The sequence below is a fragment of the Otolemur garnettii genome, unplaced genomic scaffold (assembly GCF_000181295.1).
Source record: "Otolemur garnettii isolate 467f Iridium unplaced genomic scaffold, OtoGar3 scaffold00011, whole genome shotgun sequence".
NCBI lineage: Eukaryota > Metazoa > Chordata > Mammalia > Primates > Galagidae > Otolemur > Otolemur garnettii.
Genome location: NW_003852406.1, coordinates 34,669,203 through 34,687,295, shown reverse-complemented (window position 1 = coordinate 34,687,295; position 18,093 = coordinate 34,669,203). Strand labels below are relative to the sequence as shown.

General features: G+C 46.4%; 1 protein-coding gene across 4 annotated transcripts in view; it reads left to right on the top strand.

Moving 5' to 3' along the window:
• The window catches only part of SH3GL3 (SH3 domain containing GRB2 like 3, endophilin A3), a 189,903-nt gene that overhangs the window by 111,570 nt on the left and 60,240 nt on the right, over window positions 1-18,093 (top strand). For 3 of the 4 annotated variants that reach the window (XR_001161034.1, XM_012801832.1, XM_003784592.2), the window contains exons 5-8: window positions 4,094-4,227; window positions 8,086-8,244; window positions 14,567-14,670; window positions 16,103-16,212. Coding sequence is in view for 3 of the 4 variants with exons in the window: in XM_012801832.1 (XP_012657286.1) it covers window positions 4,094-4,227; window positions 8,086-8,244; window positions 14,567-14,670; window positions 16,103-16,212 (507 nt within the window). In the remaining variant the exon portion in view is untranslated. The remainder of the gene's footprint in view (window positions 1-4,093; window positions 4,228-8,085; window positions 8,245-14,566; window positions 14,671-16,102; window positions 16,213-18,093) is intronic. The other variant, XM_023510054.1, reaches the window with a different exon arrangement.

Sequence of the window (18,093 nt, the reverse complement as noted above, 5' to 3'; positions counted from 1 at the left end):
AGAGAGAGAGAGAGCGGGGAGAGGGAGAGAGCGGGAGAGGGAGATGGAGAGAGAGCGGGGAGAGGGAGAGAGAGAGGGAGAGAGAGCAGGAGAGAGAGAGAGGGAGAGAGAGAGAGGGAGAGGGAGAGAGCGGGGAGAGGGAGAGAGAGCGGGAGAGGGAGAGAGAGCTTCACACGTAAATCTTTAGGGAGATCCAAAATTACATTGTTTGACATCTAATCGTCTACTAAGAAGAGATTCTTAGTAGTAAAATCGTGGCCTCAAGAATATGCCTACTTCCCACCCCAGTGGGACCGCATGTGTGGGGTGAGACTAAAAGAATATGCTTATTTGGGGGCTTTAAACCATATCCCCAAATGACTCTTCAGAGGAGTTATACCAGTTTGACAGATGGGACCTTCCTGCCTGGAGTGCGTGAGAGGATGTTTCCCAACATAATTACTAACCCTAGATCTTTCTAGTCTACTTTTAAATTACTGGTAATCTTATACATTATATATAAAAATGATATCTCAGATTGATTGCCTATGAGATGGGATTTTTTTTCATGTTTGTTATTTTCTGAGTTTTATGTTTGTGTTCTTTGCCAGTTTTTCCTTTTTTTCCCTTACTGGTTGGTGAGTTCTGTAAATGGTCAGGATATTCGCTTTTTGATGAAGTTTCATCCCAGGTGGGCAGCTACCTTCTGATTTTATACGTGTAGGTCATTTTAATGAGATGATATATTTTCATTTTTTATGTAGACCTCGTCAGGCTTTATACATGTAGGTCATTTTAATGAGATGATATATTTTCATTTTTTATGTAGACCTCGTCAGGCTTTATACATGTAGGTCATTTTAATGAGATGATATATTTTCATTTTTTATGTAGACCTCGTCAGGCTTTATACATGTAGGTCATTTTAATGAGATGATATATTTTCATTTTTTATGTAGACCTCGTCAGGCTTTCTTGAGCTTTGCCATCCTGTTCAGAAACTCTTCTCTTCCCCACCTTCTGCAGATGATCTAAATGTTTACCTCTTTTGAAACTTTTTTTTTTTTGTTACCTTTAACTTTCCAAGCTCATGAGTTGACTGGAGATACTGTTCAATAGGGTTCTAATTTTGTTTTATAACAAAATAAATGGCTAGTTGACCAGCACTTTATTGAAAAATTCAGTGTTGTCCTGTGGATTTGAGATGACCCTTTTATTGTAGCCTAAAATTTATTTATACTTTTAGTGTGTTTCTGGTCTTTCTCTTCTGTTTCTTCATCATGTTTTAAGTATTGTGGTTTTAAAATATATTTTAACATATTTTTCTAAAATGTCCTTTAGTTATTTTATTGCAAAAATTTCATGGACATACTGGCTGTATTTTTCTAGTTGTAACGTAAGTCATTTTATGTCCCCTGTATCAAAAAAATCATTAAATTTTGATTGAGATTGCTTCATTGAATAAGTTCAATTGAGGGTGAATTGAGTATATTAAGTATTCCTGGAGAATTTGGCGTGTTTTTTATTCATGTAGAGACAACAAGGCAGAATATGGAAATAGAGAAATCAAATATTTGGCCACAGTAATTTATTCTAGGAGGTCGGGAAAAAGCCTTTTGAAAACTTAAAAAAAAAACAGAACACCTCAGTGAAGTTAAACAATGCCACCTAATCATGTGTACCCTCATATTAATCTAAAATTAAAAATAAATAAAAATTAAAAATGATATATAGATTTTTTTTTAAAGGTGAAACAAATTGTCCAAATTTCCCTAGCTAGTAATGGGGCAGGGTAAGGACACAACTCACCCCTTTGGACACCAAAGCCCTCTCCTGACCCTGTGCCATGCCGACGTCGTGGTTCTGTGCTGACTGCTTGTGGGTTTTCTTTCAAGCCCCAGTGTATAGATCACCAGGTCCTACCTTTTTGGACTTTGATCTAACCCTAGGCCTTGAGAATGTGCTTTCTCTCATTTCTGGCATTGTTTCACATGGAGCAGGTGGTGGTGGTGATACTACAAATGCCCTTTTCTCTGTCACCTGGGACACTCTAAGTGTTACAGCATTAATTAATTAGTGATAGAGGGTAACGATATCCTTCGGAGCAGTATAATGTGAACTTTATTTCCAAGGGTCATTGGGAACAAGATGGTCTGTTCCATACCCTGAAGGCACATCAGAGAGGGAACAGGTGAGTTTGCCAGGGAGGATGTTCCTGCTGTGCATGTGGCTTTGGGGATGACCAGACAACTTGGTAGCTTCCCAGGTGCCCTGCAACTTAAGGAACTTGGGGTAAGGAAGAAAACTGACATCAGCAGGGCATTGGGAACAGGGGAAGAGGCTGTGCCCTGGGACGTGTTCTCCTTTGAGGCCGCACCCTGGGACCTCCTACAGTGCAGAAACCTTGGTGGAGGGTGAGCCCCACCTTCATGGGATTCCACAGCCCTAACCTTGGGCAAAGGGAGGGAATTTCATTTCCAGGGATGTAATGCCCATGTCCAGAACATAATCTTTGAAGGCTCCAAAGCAACATATTTGCAAATGTTTCTGTCAAAGCTAAATTGACTGATGTTATGAAACATGAGCACTGGTGGCAGAAGGGATGGTGGAGTCCTAAGAGAGTCCCTCCATTTCCCACCAGTTGAGCAGAAGAGAGGTGCAGTCTAGGAGAGGACACCCACCTCCATTAGGAATGATTTAGATCCAGACTCTGGAGAGTTGAATTAAGACAATGTGGCCTCTCAGAAGGAATAAAACTATCAATGGTTCCAAATGGAGTCCTGGGCAACTTCATTTTAAAGTAACATATTTTGCAAGGGTCTGTAATAATGTTCTACTTAATTTTCTCAGGTCCTAGCTAGCATATTTATTTTTTTAAAAAGGGAGGTGGGTTAGATATTGACTTCTCTGTTTTACAGGAGAATGAATTGTCTCTGTGCTAAAGTGGTAGGTGAGATGATGTGGAGGTCAGGCTTGGGCTGGGTTTTAAAATCTTTTCAAGCTCAGGAATTGAGAGACCCTAATCTCCATCTTTTTAAGAGATCAACGTGGAGGTCAGGCATGGTGGCTTATGCCTGTAATCCTCCTCTGGAAGGCCAAGGCAAGTGAATTGCTTGAGCTAAGGAATTCCAGACCAGCCTGAGCAAGGGTAAGACCCTGTCTCCAAAAAGAGCTGGGCATTGTGGCAGGTGCCTGTAGTCCCAGCTACTCATGAGACTGAGGTAGGAGGATTGCTTAAACCCAGGAGTTTGAGGTTGCCATGAGGTAGGCTCAGGCCACAGCACTCTAACCTGGGTGCCAGAGTAAGACTGTTTGAAGAAGAAGAAGATTAATTTGGAAAATCTCATATTAGGAGATACAGCTCAGGCTAGTGCAGTGTTTCCCAGGGGAGTCTTCTAGAGAACACATAACCCTCATTGTGTACAACAACCAGGATGCCCACCTTGCAGTGGGCTTGCAAATTACTGCAGATAACTGGTCCTGAGATAACCAGGGTGAAATCCAGCACAAACTGCCTGTTGCTCCCCAAGCCCAGAAGGCCCAGCCCGGACCTCATGGCGTGAGCTGACAGATGTCTTGTGTGACCCCAGCAGGCTTACTCTGACATCAGAGAGGGTAGGGAGCCTTGGAACCAAATGGATACCAGGTGTGGCTTGCAGAAGACGCCACGCTGGAAGCTGAAATGAGGTTTTGTTTATTTGTTTCCATTGTAATCTTTGTTGGTTGCCACTCCACCCGGAACGAATAAATTCTTTCATCGTTTACAAAGGGAGATTTTGTTCTTGAGCTTCTAAGGAACTCTTGGTGCCAGTTTCCAAAAGTACTAGTTGTTTGAAAGGAGCTTTATCCCCATCTCGTGGCCAAAATGGTCAGTGCATTGGATTGTCTGCCTCGGTTTTATGTGGTGGTGAAAGTGCAAGAATGTAGAGAGGAAAATGGAGAAAATTGGAAAACTTTTTTTTTTCTTTTTCTTTCTGAGTCAGGATTGAGATATTAGAGCAAGAACCTTCTTACACCATCATCCACAAACTTTAGGGAAAGAATTAAATAAATATCACGGTTAAACTAGAGTGGTCTCCTGAAGAAACTTTTTGATCTGTATTTTCTGTTTAAGGCAATGCACTAATAGAAGTTGGTGAATCCATGAAACTCATGGCTGAGGTGAAAGACTCTCTTGATATTAATGTGAAGCAGACTTTTATTGATCCACTTCAGTTACTGCAAGATAAAGATTTAAAAGAGATTGGGGTAAGTCCTCTGGGCTGTAAAGATAACTGTTGCTGCTTAAAATAATGAGTAAAATTATTAAAATGTTTCTGCAGGCATTCACTGGAAACATCCTCTTCTTGTGAGTGGTGAAAAAAGCAAATAACTCGGTTCTGTTTAACTGGGCTCACCGGGAAATAGTCGGCGATCAGTCAGACCAGTCTGCCCTGGACAGGGGCGAGGGGATGGGAGGGATACAGGCCACGTTCCTCCAGCTTGAAATTTTCCATCCGGTCAGAGCCAGCTCAAAGCCAGGCTGAAGATTCATGTTTATGCAGCCATTTCTCACATAACAAAACAATTCTGTAACTTTGCAGTGGATTTTTAATTATCAAAATCGTACCATATCAATTACACCAAAGTTGCATTTTTTGATATGATGCACTAGTGGTGATGGTTTACATAGGAAATTGATACCTAGGAATTGACATTTTTTATTTGGAAAATTGTTAAAAATGGTCTTCTAGAGCATATGTGAGAAATTTTAGGGACCTATAGGTAACTATGCGCCAGTTGCTTGGTGGCATTTTTGTAGACGGGCAGAAACAACCCTAGAACTCTGCCAGCTAGACACTTCTGCTCTGGAGGTCCTGGCGCTGCAGGTGGAGCTGCCGGGAAGATCTTCGTGCAGGTGCGTCCCAGCGTGGTCTGAGCAGCCTGGGCCGGGCTGGAAGTCATTGGAGCCTCAGGGATGTCGTGTTTCCTTTCTTCGGGCCCAGTGCTTCTCAAAGTGTACTCCCTGGACCAACAGCTTCATCATTAGCTTATGAAAAATGCAAATTTGGGGCCCATCCCAGAGCCCCTGAATCAGGAACTCTGGGGTGAAGCCCAGCAAGTCTGTGTTTTATAAAGTCCTCCAGGTGACCCTGGTACACATTAAAGTTTAAAAACCACTGCTCCAGCCCATGCTTTCCACAACTTTTGAGTGGAAATGTGGACTCCCACTGGTCTGGCCTGCGTGATGGAGATGAGGCTGAGTGAGGGACTGGGCGAGCTTGGGTCACCTGCTCTCCTTGGATAGTGGGCCTCGAGGTAGCTCTGAAGTGCAAGGGCCAGAGGAGGAAGTGATGGATGTCACTTTATTGGTTCTTCATTGATTCATCCAACAACTGTGTATTGAGGGCCCACTGTGCCCTGCCACTGTCATGGGCACTGGCCACATGTGTTCAGGGAGACCTAGAGCTTCCCCCGTGAAGATCACTGGTGCAGGGCAGTGACAGCAGGAATAACACACTGTGACTGATCCTATTCAGGACCAGCCCAGGGACACCAAGGAGAGGCACCTCCCTCAGCCTGGCTGGGTCATGGAGGCTCCCAGGGAGCTGGGCCATGCAGACTGGGGTGGGTGGAGGGACAGGGCTGTGGGGACAGGCAGGTGAAACTTGGTTGTGTGGTATGGCCAGGGCATAGGTGCATGCGGGTGGGGAAGGGGGGCAGAGGGAGCCTTGGAGGGAGGAAAGGCTGGGACTCATGGAAAGCCCTGGATACCTGGGTAGGCGTTTAGAGTTTCTGATGAAAGCAAAGGGCATGAAGGGGCACTCAGGAAGGTTGAGTGGAAAATGGAAGCCCCCACTTAGGATCTCCAAACATCCTGCTTCCCCCTGCACATCCCTGTAACCCCTGCACTCATGCTGTCCTCTCTGTCAGTTGCCCAGGCCAGTCCTCCACTGGGCCCTGGAGTCACTCACTTCTCACCTCCTTGGGACCTCTGCCACAGCACCTGCACTTCCCCTGCATCTCCACTCCTTCCCTTTCTGTCCATTGGCTTCTTTGCCTGACACTAAACACAGCAGCAGAGAGCCCTAGACTCTTGGCTTTTCCCCTCAGCCCCTCATTCGCCATCCTACAGCCAGAGCAAGCAGAGATCTGGAGAGTGCACCACACAGGGCCATGGAGACCTGCCTCTCAGCCCATCCTGGCCCAGCCCCTCCCTCCCTGTGGCCTTGTCACTGGCCCCTTCTTTCCCCAGTTGAACGCTGTGCCCAGCCCCACTGATTATTTCCAGTTCCCAGGCAACACTGCTTTGCTTCGGGCCTGTTCTCTGTTTGGGTCTGTTCCCTTCTACCCTTCTTCTGCTACTCATGTCACCTCTCCAAGCTCTTTCCTCTGGGGAGTATTGTTCCCTCTGCAGGCTCCGTGGGGGTCTCCTGTTGTGCCCCTACAGGGTGACACCCTTGCTCACCTTCTCTGACGGGGCAGGGAGTTCCCTGGGTAAGGAACCACACTTCATGCACCATGGTAGCCACAAGTGCCACGTGGTGGTTTGTACTCATACATTATTATTGAGCAGGTAAACCTAGAGAAGTGACATTCTGGGTTTGGGGGATGCCACATCTTCCCCAAATGCACATAAATCACATGTGTGTACTTCCTCTGCCAAAATATAATACGTTTCATTTCCTATTGTGCTGACATCCTTGGGGAAGGCTGTAGGAGAGGCCCACTGAGCAACGTTGCTCTCCACCTGGCCAGGATAGTGGGGTAGCCGTCCACACACGCATGGATTCTGAGTACTGAGTACTCTGTAAAATTTACTTGTTCTTAAGTGTTGCGTTCTCTAAGCAACAACATAATTTTCTAAATGTCATCTTGTTAATCAGCTACTGTTGGTTGGAGAAACCATGTAAATCTAAACGTAAGTCACAGAGGTGGTCACAGATCAAGAGCCTGAGGTTCAGGAAGCCTGTGTGGGGCCGCACCATACACTGCGCAGCTCAGAAGCCAGGGCCTGTCTGTTCACCCTATGGCTGATGGGCAGCTATACCGGAGGAGCTCCAGGGGATATGGGGCCAGCTCAGAGTCCCAGAGTGTGAGATCCAGGGGACCCAGGGCCAGCTCAGAGTTCCAGAGCATGAGCTCCAGAGGACCCACCTGGGCCACTCAGTGTCCCAGAGCATGAGCTTCAGGGGACCCAGGGCCAGCTCAGAGTCCCAGAGCATGAAGGCAGTGGTTCTGGCCTTTGGTCTCAGGTACTCCTGTCCCCAAACCATCAGGGAAGTCAGAACTTCCCTCTGGAATGAGTAGGGCACATTATCCACCCATGTTAGTGGGATGACCAGTTTTTACACACTTAAATTTTTGTATCAAATATCTGTTTTCCAAGGAGTCTAGTGATAAACTCTGTGGGGCCCCTTTGCTGCCCTGTACAGTTGTCCCTCTGCACATTTCTGACACCAGCCGTGATGGGAATCTTACTGCCACATGAGGCAGCCATGAATGGAAAGCTGTAGCTGTTGGGTAAGGCTAAAGGGATGATAACACTGGTTAGGAACCTCATCATCCAGAGGGCACGTGGGCACGCCTCTCCCCTGCACTCACGGACAGCATTTTATGCAACTTGCTCCATAATTGTTTGGGAACTCTATGGAAATCACTGATACTCTCAGGGATAGTGGAAATGTGTGTTTTTATAGTCTGCTGTTTAGTAAGGAATTGGCAACAATACTAAAAAAGAAATGTCCCTACTACTTTTTTTTTGTCTAGTTAATTTAGGTAGAAATTATCTGGACACTAAGAAAGCTGACATGAAGGGTCCTATAAAGAACATTGAAAAGCCGTATCTAAGGGTGGATGTGCTCCCCATGTCCCACACGGGCACTCACTTCTGCTGCCACCCATCCATCTGTCCCTTCCTTCATTCCACAAATACCCCTCAGGCACCTGCTGCACTCGGAGCCTGTGGCCGACCAGGTGCACATGATGGCATGAGGTGGGCTCCTGCCCTCTGGAATTAAAGCTGAGAAAAAACAGGGCCTATTTGCAAAGAAATAGCAAAGACCTTTTTGTGCCGAGTTGTGAATGTAACAGTCCTCTGAGGGACGCCTTTCTCTTTCTTTTTAGCACCACCTGAAAAAGCTGGAAGGCCGCCGCCTGGATTACGATTATAAGAAGAAGAGAGTAAGTAAGATCCCAGACGAGGAAGTCAGACAAGCGGTAGAAAAATTTGAAGAGTCAAAGGAGTTGGCTGAAAGAAGCATGTTTAATTTTTTAGAAAATGATGTAAGTATTTAAACCAAACAGGAGACTTTAATGTAAATGAATAAAACATTGACTATATAACTATGATCAACATGCTGAGAAGCTCTAACGCCTTGGTTGTTATGAAAGCTTCCAGAATCGTCCATAACCTTTATCTCCTGCCTCAGAGATATCTTCAGAAGTCCAGCAAGCCATGATTCAAGTCTTAAATCTTGCAAAGTATTATTTCTCCCAGCATTGTTCCAGAGACACAAATTGGCCTGGGGAAGGTGGGGCTGTCTCTGAGCCCCAGACTGCAGAGTAGACTGACCTCCATGTGTGAGTCCACGGCCTCCGTGTGTGTCCACAGCCTCTGTGTGAGCCTACAGCCTCCATGTGTGAGTCCACGGCCTCCATGTGTGTCCACAGCCTCTGTGTGAGCCTACAGCCTCCATGTGTGAGTCCACGGCCTCCGTGTGTGAGCTCATGGCCTGTGTATGTGAGTCCATGGCCTCTGCATGTGAGCCTACGGCCTGTGTGTGTGAGTCCACGGCCTCTGTGTATGAGCCCATGGCCTCCGTGTGTGAGCCTATGGCCTGTGTGTGTGAGTCCATAGCCTCTGCATGTGAGCCTACGACCTGTGTGTGTGAGCCAACGCCCTGTGTGTGTGAGCCCACGGCCTCTGTGTGTGAGTCCACGGCCTGTGTGTGAGAGTCCACGGCCTGTGTGTGAGAGTCCACAGCCTCCGTGTGTGAGTCCACGGCCTCCGTGTGTGAGTCCACGGCCTCCGTGTGTGAGTCCACGGCCTCCGTGTGTGAGCTCATGGCCTGTGTGTGTGAGCCCACAGCCTGTGTGTGTGAGCCCATGGCCTCTATGTGTGAGCTCATGGCCTGTGTGTGTGAGCCCACGGCCTCTGTGTGTGAGCCCACAGCCTGTGTGTGTGAGCCCACGGCCTCTGTGTGTGAGCCCATGGCCTCTGTGTGTGAGTCCATGGCCTCCGTGTGTGAGCTCATGGCCTGTGTGTGAGAGTCCACGGCCTCTGTGTGTGAGCCCACGGCCTCCATGTGTGAGCCCACGGCCTGTGTGTGTGAGCCCACGGCCTCTGTGTGTGAGTCCACAGCCTCTGTGTATGAGTCCACGGCCTGTGTGTGTGAGCCCACGGCCTCTGTGTGTGAGTCCACGGCCTCCGTGTGTGAGTCCACGGCCTCCGTGTGTGAGCCCACGGCCTGTGTGTGTGAGCTCATGGCCTGTGTGTGTGAGCCCACAGCCTCCGTGTGTGAGCTCACGGCCTGTGTGTGTGAGCCCACAGCCTGTGTGTGTGAGTCCACGGCCTCTGTGTGTGAGTCCATGGCCTGTGTGTGAGAGTCCACGGCCTCCGTGTGTGAGTCAACGGCCTCCATGTGTGAGTCCACGGCCTCCATGTGTGAGTCCACGGCCTCTATGTGTGAGCTCATGGCCTGTGTGTGTGAGCCCACAGCCTCTGTGTGTGAGCCCATGGCCTGTGTGTGAGCCCACAGCCTGTGTGTGTGAGCCCATGGCCTGTGTGTGAGTCCACAGCCTGTGTGTGAGCCCACAGTCTTTATGCTTTCACAGGAGAATGCAAAGCCAGGTGAGTTTGCAATTTTGCTAAGACTGAAAAGTCCTCTTTGAGGCAGATGTGTGAGGCTGAGCAGCTCTCTCCACTAGGGGGAGAGCCTCTGTCACCCTCCAGCTCTCTGACACCTTCACTTATCATAGTTCAGGATATAAAAGCATTTTTCAGCTGCTCCATAGTGGTGCTTGTGAACTTGGGGGATATCCCTCAGAAATGCCAATAGGAATTGCACTGCGATTCTTGCCACCAACTTTGCTTTGATTTGTCCAAGTGTAGTCAAATGAAATGGAACTAAAGGTGATGGGTGACTCCCAACTGGGCGACACACAAGTAGGGGGTCTCCCTAAGTGGCCTTGGTTAGGAAGGGTCATTGGGCACTTTACCGCCTGAGTGAAAGAAGACTCTGGTACATGTCTGCCTCCTGCTCCCCTGCCCTTGGCCTGGGCTCAGCAGTGCCGGGGTTCACTTTGGACCTAGTCATTAAACTTTCAAACCTGTGGGGACAGTTAGAACCATGTTGTACTTATAATAGTTTTTTTTTAAGGTACACTGAGATGTTGCATCTTTTGAGTCAAGCAAACACAGTGCACTGAGCACCTTATATTTAGCGTGGTGATATGAAGGGGACTTTGTCCAATAGTGACAAGACATTCATCCTGGAGAATTAATTCTCCCAAGCTGGAGAGGAGAATCCAAAATTTCCCATGCCCCTTAAACCATTGAGGACTTAAAAGTACACTTTATTATGTTTCTCTTTTTTAATTTTTCATTTATACATGGGGGGGGATAGGAGGTATAACAGTTTGCTATCTCTCTGTTTTCCCTTAAATGTATACATTTTCTCTAGAAATTGTCTCCAAGCAAAAGGTTTTTTAAAATTTTTTTTCAGATTACTATATTTAATTGTTTTGGGAATATTCTTTGTGTGTGTGTGTGCATGAGAGAGAGAGAGAGGGTCTTACTCTCTTGCCCTGGCTAGAGTACTGTGGCCTTAGCCTAGCCCACAGCAACCTCAGACTCCTAGGCTCAACCTATCCTCCTGCCTCAACCTTCCGAGTACCTCGGACTACAGGCACTTACCACAGCGGCTGGTTACTTTCCTACTTTTATTAAAGACAGGGTCTCGCTCTTGTTCAGGCCAAGTCTTGAACTCCTAGGTTCAAGCAATCCTTTTGCCTCAGCCTCCCCGAGTGCCAGGACTACAGGTGTGAGCCACTGCAACCTGCCCTGTGTTTTTGTTTTGAACTATTTAGAACATGTTTTAAAGTGTGATGTGAATCAGATACTCTTCATGGGGCTACAGTGAATGTCGCCCTGCCAGCTGTGGGGCCAGCAGTGGTTCAGAGGCCATGTCCCATGTGTCAGACGAGTTGTCGGACCCATTTGTTCTATCCACTCCTTCTGTGTAAGCTGCGTGATGGGTTTTGGCCAAGTCCTCCTTCAGGGAAGCCTAGCTCAATGGTGTCCTTGGCAGTTGACCCAAAAGACCTCAGTTTGCCCCTCAATATCAGTCAAAAGTTAAAACTGATCCTTTTATTGTGACAGCTCGGTCATTTGTCCATGTGTTGCCAAGGGCGGCTTTTCTGCTTATCACAAATGGTTAACCCCTTCTGCCCTGTCTTGGCAGAAGAGGGGATTCTTCACTCTGGCTTAGCAGGGCCTGTGCCGCATTGCCAGGCAGGGTTGCAGTGCCCCCTCAGGTTTCCTGGGGGGTGCTAACACGGTGGAGTGGGTTTTTTCCCTATTAAGCTCTGGGGAGCCGGGGCTGCCCACTCCAGCCTGGATCCTGGGGTCTACACCTCGTGGGGCAGGTGCTCTGGCTGGCACCAGGGATGGTGTTCTTCTTGCACCCAGCCCTTCCACGTAAGCCCCTGAAGGCCGGCACTGAGGTGGGAGGAAACCACCATGGTGAAATGCAGCAGGGTTGTCCAGGTGCTGGGAGCCAGGTGCCTTCCCTCCATCTCCTCCCTCCCTCCTGGCTGCTGTGACTGCCCCGTATGCCATAGCTGCTGACACTTGTGCTAATAATGATGGTGGTGATAGATACTGGTGGTGGTGATGGTGATGAGAGTGACAAGAGCTACCATTTGTGGATACCCTGTGACAGAGAGGCTAAGGGGATGCTGGTGGTAGCCCATGTCACGGCCCACTAGACTTCTCCTTGTCCACTTCCCAGGTGTGTGGCAGAGGAGACTCACGAGTGGTCATATAAGCCTCAGAGAGCTGTCTTCATTCTCTTCGGGACACAGCAGTTAGATCCAGAAGGGACCACCTTGTCCTTCCATGTCACGGTGTCTGTGCTATGGCCAGGTGGTCAGACAGTCCTCTCCTGTCGGCCAGGCAAGGTGAAGGAAATGTTTTCCAATTTCCCCTGTGGACCTGACATGCCAGTGCTGATACTGCTTGGTGCTTTGGGGATAACAGGGTGTGACTTGTTGGGGGGAGGACTAAGTGTCAGTACGTGGGCTGAGCAGACCTTGACCCTTAGCTCAGCCCTGTCTTTGCTTCGTCTTTGACAACCAGGCTGGGGCCAATGGGTTTGCAGCCCATGAGACTCTAGGCTTCTGCTCCTCCAGGTCCCCAACCTCATGTGCAGTTGTTGTCACTCAGGTTCTGACCCTGTCGCAGTGGGGGAAGCTCTGCATGAGGAGAGCTTCAGGATGGCCAGTGACTGTTGGAGTTTTCCCCCAGGAACTGATCCTAGAACTAAAGATGGCAGGGACCTGGCTAACTCTCAGGTTAAATCCTGTGGTCTGCAGGTCCTGCCACTGCCTGGTGGGATGCACAGTCTCCATCAGACATGGCCCCAGCAAGCAGGTGGCTCTGCATATTTGGGTATTTAACTCTAAATGTGGTTTGGGAAGTCAGGCCCACCTATGCTGGTCCTCAGCACACAGCTTGATGCCTATGGCTGAGGGAAAGCTGGAGGCTTCCGTTTTCTGCCAACAAGAGAAAAATAATCCACTTGTGACATGCTCTGTCTTCACTGTCAACGAGAGAGACTAACAGCCACCTCTTCAGGACTGCATGACCACCTGCTCGGGGCACAGTTGTCTCCCATAGGTTTAAGGGACTCTGAGATGCATTTCCTTCCCCAAATCAGCCATCACATGGATGGTCACAAATGGGTCTCTAGAGTATAGAATCTTGTATTTTTAGCCATCTCAGAGAGAATAGCTGGTGATTCCCCATCCTTTCCCAACTCTGCACATGTTTCAAGGAATATTCCTTTAGCTATCTTTCACCGTTTCTTTAAAAATGACAAAATGTCAAGCGTATTTTAAACAGGGTAATAAAATTGGACAAATTGATTTTATTAAAGACAGAGAGATGTGGCATGGATTTTTCTAAGCACACAAGTCTAGTGCTGGAAGGAAGAAAAATTCTTTTTGTAGCTAACTCTGCTGTGATCGTTTTAAGCCATGGCATTGGACTTATTTAAAAGTATGTGTGAAAGCCAAAGAGGTGAAATTTAAGAAATCCTTAGGATTTGGTAGGGGCCAGGCTGTCTTTGTTTTGTTTATAGGGTTTTTGAGAGTTTAAGGCTAGGCTTGTAGCTTTCCAGCCACAGAGCATGGTGAAGTCAACGCCGCCCAGGGTTGCATTGTTCAGATGCTGATCACAGCTCGGCACAGTGGGATTCCATGTGTATTTTCAGGGCATGCATGTTGACCCATATTTAAAATCGTATAAATGGGTAAGAAAAACTAAAGCAAAGGCAGCTAAAGAATAGTTTGCAGCTACAGATGCTTGGATCTTTGAAGGCAAACAATTCCATGGTTGGTTAGGCAGGGTGAGAATGTGTGTGAGTGAATGAGCAGGCAGCTAGCAGGAGATGAGACAGTGAAGGGCAGAGACGGTGCACAGGCTGCGGGCGTTGGTTTTGACTGTGTCTTTGTCCAGATCTGGAGTTCACAGGACTCATGTTGGAAGGCGCCATCACCTCAGCTCTCTGGGGCTTCCGTCCAGGGCTTCCCGAAATATGTCATCCCTGTTTCTGGGAGCAGCCCCTCAGACATGAAGGGGCAGCAAAGTGCACACATCCTCCTGGAGATGGCTCTTCCTCAGATTGTATATCCTCAGATCTTCCAGATGTTTCTTACATGACATATGGTTCCTTAAAAAATTATCCACTGTAAGTTGGTCACCAATTTTATGAATGTCTTGATTGTGGGAAACAGAGATGCACGGTCTTTATAGTTCCTGCCTTTCAGATGTATATTTCAGAAAAAATACTCATTTTGTGTTTATAGTAAAAAAACATAAAGGGGGTGGCGAGTCTTTGCCCTGGGGTGCATTTTGCTCCCTGCCACCTTATCTGAGAACAGTTTAATTTACTGAGTGTCTTGATTTGGGCTTAGCTAGAAGTGCCACAGAGACACTTCACTAAGCAATTCTTTTGCGAGATGTTGGCTTCACTTATAATTGGGAAAGCTTTATCTCCCTGCTTTCAGATCCACGAGATTTATAGCATAGAAATCTCCTGAGAAAAGCATCGTCTAATTGGAAAAACAGGCATTTTATTGAGATAAATCAAATTCATAATCACAAATATGTTCAAACATGTTTTTCCAGCATAAACAGCTCCATACCGCAACCTGCGTGGTTGTTATGCAGGGCTCAGAGATGAAATGAAATGAGATGGACGAGAGCCGAGGCAAACTCCAGGCTTCCCTGCGAAGCTTGGCCTTTTTTGCTGGTCTCCTCTCTCTCTGCACGTTACTACTTAGGCTCTAGCCTCCATGGAGTAATTTTCCACTTCTGCTGCAGGTAGAGCAAGTCAGCCAGTTGGCCGTGTTTATAGAGGCAGCATTAGACTATCACAGACAGACCACAGAGATTCTGCAGGAGCTGCAGAACAAGCTGCAGATACGGTAAGGGCCCAGCCAGGGCAGCAGAGGTAACATTGCCCGAAACCAGCCACTGTCCTCCTTCCCTCCAGCTCCCCTCTCCCCTGACCCCTTTGTGTTTGGAATTTTCTTTCTCAGACTTCCATGATTGGGTACGGGAGGAGACTGAGATAGTAAGTGCTGGCTTTGGCCAAAAGGACAGCACTGGGAAAGGGACCTGGCAGCTTCTTTTCATTAAAACCCCTTTTTTGTGTGACCTGTGTTTAGGGGGACCAGCACACCAGAGGCCAGCCCTACAGAGCTGTCCTGGCTTCCTTGTTGATTCGATGAGAGTTTAGCCTCCTGAGTCACAGTCTGGGGGTGGTGATGATGTGTATGCTGTCCCCAGCACCTAGGGGTGGAAAGAAGAGTGAGATGGTATTCAGAAAATACGTAAATATCCATAAACAAAATAGATGGGTTTTGGCTGGGCGCAGTGGCTCACGCCTGTAATCCCAGCACTCTGGGAGGCCAAGGTGGGTGGATTGCTTGAGGTCATGAATTCAACACCAGCCTGAGCAAAAAGTGATATCCCTGTCTCTACCAAAAATAGAAAAACTGAGGCAAGAGGATCATTTGAGCCCAAGTTGGAGGTTGCTGTGAGCTATGACACCATGGCACTCCATCCAGGGTGACAGCTTGAGTCTCTGTCTCAAAAAAAAAGGGGGGGTTATCTTTTTATCTCAGTAGTACAAATTTCAGGCTGTGTTCATAGTTCTGACTCTTAAGAGGTGTGGAAAGAGTCAAACATCCATCTGAACTAGAAAGGAAATTGCTATGTTCCTTGTTGCTTTAATGATAAAGGTATGCTGTCCTTTTCTGAAAATTAGTAACAGCACACATAGTATGAATGCAACCCTATTTATTTAAAATGTTGCATTTTTACACTAATTGTTTTTTTTTTTTTTGCCAGGTATGATAATAGAAAGTTGTTTTACAAGGATGATAGTAATGAATACATTTGGATGAACTTTTGCTTAAATCGATGGGTGATTATAGAGGGAAGACAAAAAAGTCTGCCTGGTGTCTGAAGCATACCCATGAACAGACAGACCACTTGCCTATTCCTATGAGTACATTTTCATAATTTTATCTCTATAAAAGGGGAAAGATGCAGAAGATAGCTAACATTACTGAGTGCCCATTGAATCCCGGGCACTTGTTAGATGCCTTAGGGACTTCATGTAGACAAATAGTCTTTTTCAAGATGAATTTCCGAAAGATGCTCAAATAGATAGTTGAAAAACTACATTTGGGATATCACTTCTCTCAACTTGGCCTACTCAAGAATCAGAATGTAAAAACCATCCATTTCGTGACCTGTAACCAAAGTCGGTCTGCTCACCAAGGCAGAGTGAATGCATGCCGGGAAGCTTTGCCGTCTTCTTCAGGTGTCTGTCTCCTGTGTGTGTTACAGAATCACGACTGCATCCAGTCTCCCCAGACGAGAATACAAGCCAAGGCCCATGAAAAGGAGCTCTAGTGAGCTCAACGGGGTTTCCACCACTTCTGCAGCCAAGACGACAGGTGAGTTGGCCGTTCTCAGGGTGCTGAGTGCTCCCTTCAGTGAGGCACTTCAGAAACACTTACTAACTGCTTGTTGTTGGATTTGGATCAGTGAGTACAGTGAGGTGCTGAATGTCTTTGGTTCTGAATCCCTTTTTGGTGAACCCTGTTTTTCTCCTTTTCCTGTTTCCTAGGGAAGAGTCCAATCACTCACTGCCTTGTAATGTAATTAGAACCTTGGCCGTAGAACTGTTATTGTTATATCATCCTTTATATTGAAATTTTTAACTCTTTTAAAGTATTTTTCTAATTTATTTTTTAAAGTTTGAATTAGCATTTGTTGGGTATTTGCTAGGCACTGTTAAGTGCCCGCCCGCCCTTCCTTCTTTTCTTCTCTTGTCTCACACTATCATCCTGGATAGAGTGCTGTGGCTTCATCATAGCTCAAAGCAACCTCAAACTCCTGGGCTCAGTGATCCTCCTCAGTAACTGGGACTACAGACACCTGCCACAATGTCTGGCTAGTTTTTCTATTTTTTTTTTTTTTTGTAAAGATGGGGTTTGCTCTTACCCAGGTTGATCTTTAACTCCTGAGTTCGGGCCATCCACCCACTTCAGCCTCCTAGAGTGCTGGGATTACAGGTGTGAACCACTACACTGGCCCATCATTATTTCTTAATTATACAAATGACACAAATATGTTCCTGAGTAAAGTACCATGTTTGCCATGATAATGGCTGCTGTGTATAATGCACACTCACCTTTTTGGCTCAAACATTCAGGAAAAAAAACTTTTGTTTTTATTTTTAATCCAAAATTTTATTTGTTTATATTAGATACTTGGTTTTTGTATTATAAAGAAATTTTAGCATTTAGTTTTTAATACATTGTGGTAGAAGAAATTTTATATAATAAATAATTACAAGGCACAAGAACAGATACAAGGTACAAGAAATTTTATGTACTAGTAACAGATTTATGATATTTACACATTATAGAAGGTCCAGAGCTCTTTGTCACTGGCAACATCAGAAGTACCATCATCTTCAATTTCTATATTAGTGGTGTCTTCTCAAGAGGCACTTTCCTCATCCCAGTTAATTTTGTCACCCTCAGTTCAATCCACAGCATTGCTGATGCTACATTTTTTAACCAATTTCACAATCATTCCTTCTTGACACCATTCCACACAATCTTGGGATCCAATCACCAACCTGGGCGATGGATGCTTTCTTGATCCTACCCATGGATGTTGAATCATTACCAGCCAATGGTAATGGTGGTCCACAATGTCCACCCTTTCTTCCTTCAGACCTCAAAGGGCTTGTTTACTGACACATCACGAGCTTACAGCTGGCTGGTGAGCCCATCAGACTTAACAGCAAGTTGGGTTTTCAAGTCCACTGCTATTGCTTGTGTACTTTGTGTAACCTGGGCAAGTGGTCAAAAACAAGCCAACCTGGGTTTTTACGTAAACCTCCAGACCTTTGTGACTAGGCTTTGTTAAACCAGATTTTCATGCCTCTTCATTCATTCACCATTTTTCACGCACATGTACAGTAACTCCACGTGGAATTTTTTCTTCCAGAAACATTTTTTTTTATCTGATATTGGCACTTTTGTTTTTGCCAACAATCTTTATTACTGATAAGAATTTGGGAAATGCACTCTTTCGTTCTCTGTTAGTCACGGAACAAAGCGGCATGGTAAAGGAAGGGGATGAATGTCAATGGTGTCTTAGAATGGTTAAGAGCAAGCAGAGATTGCAGCTTCTCCCGCTAACCTTTCCGTATTAAGACTATTTTTTTTTTTAATTGAATGGTAACTATGTACATTAATGCACTTCTGGGGTACAGTGTGGGGTTTTCACATGCAATCTGAAATACTTCCATCAAACTGGTC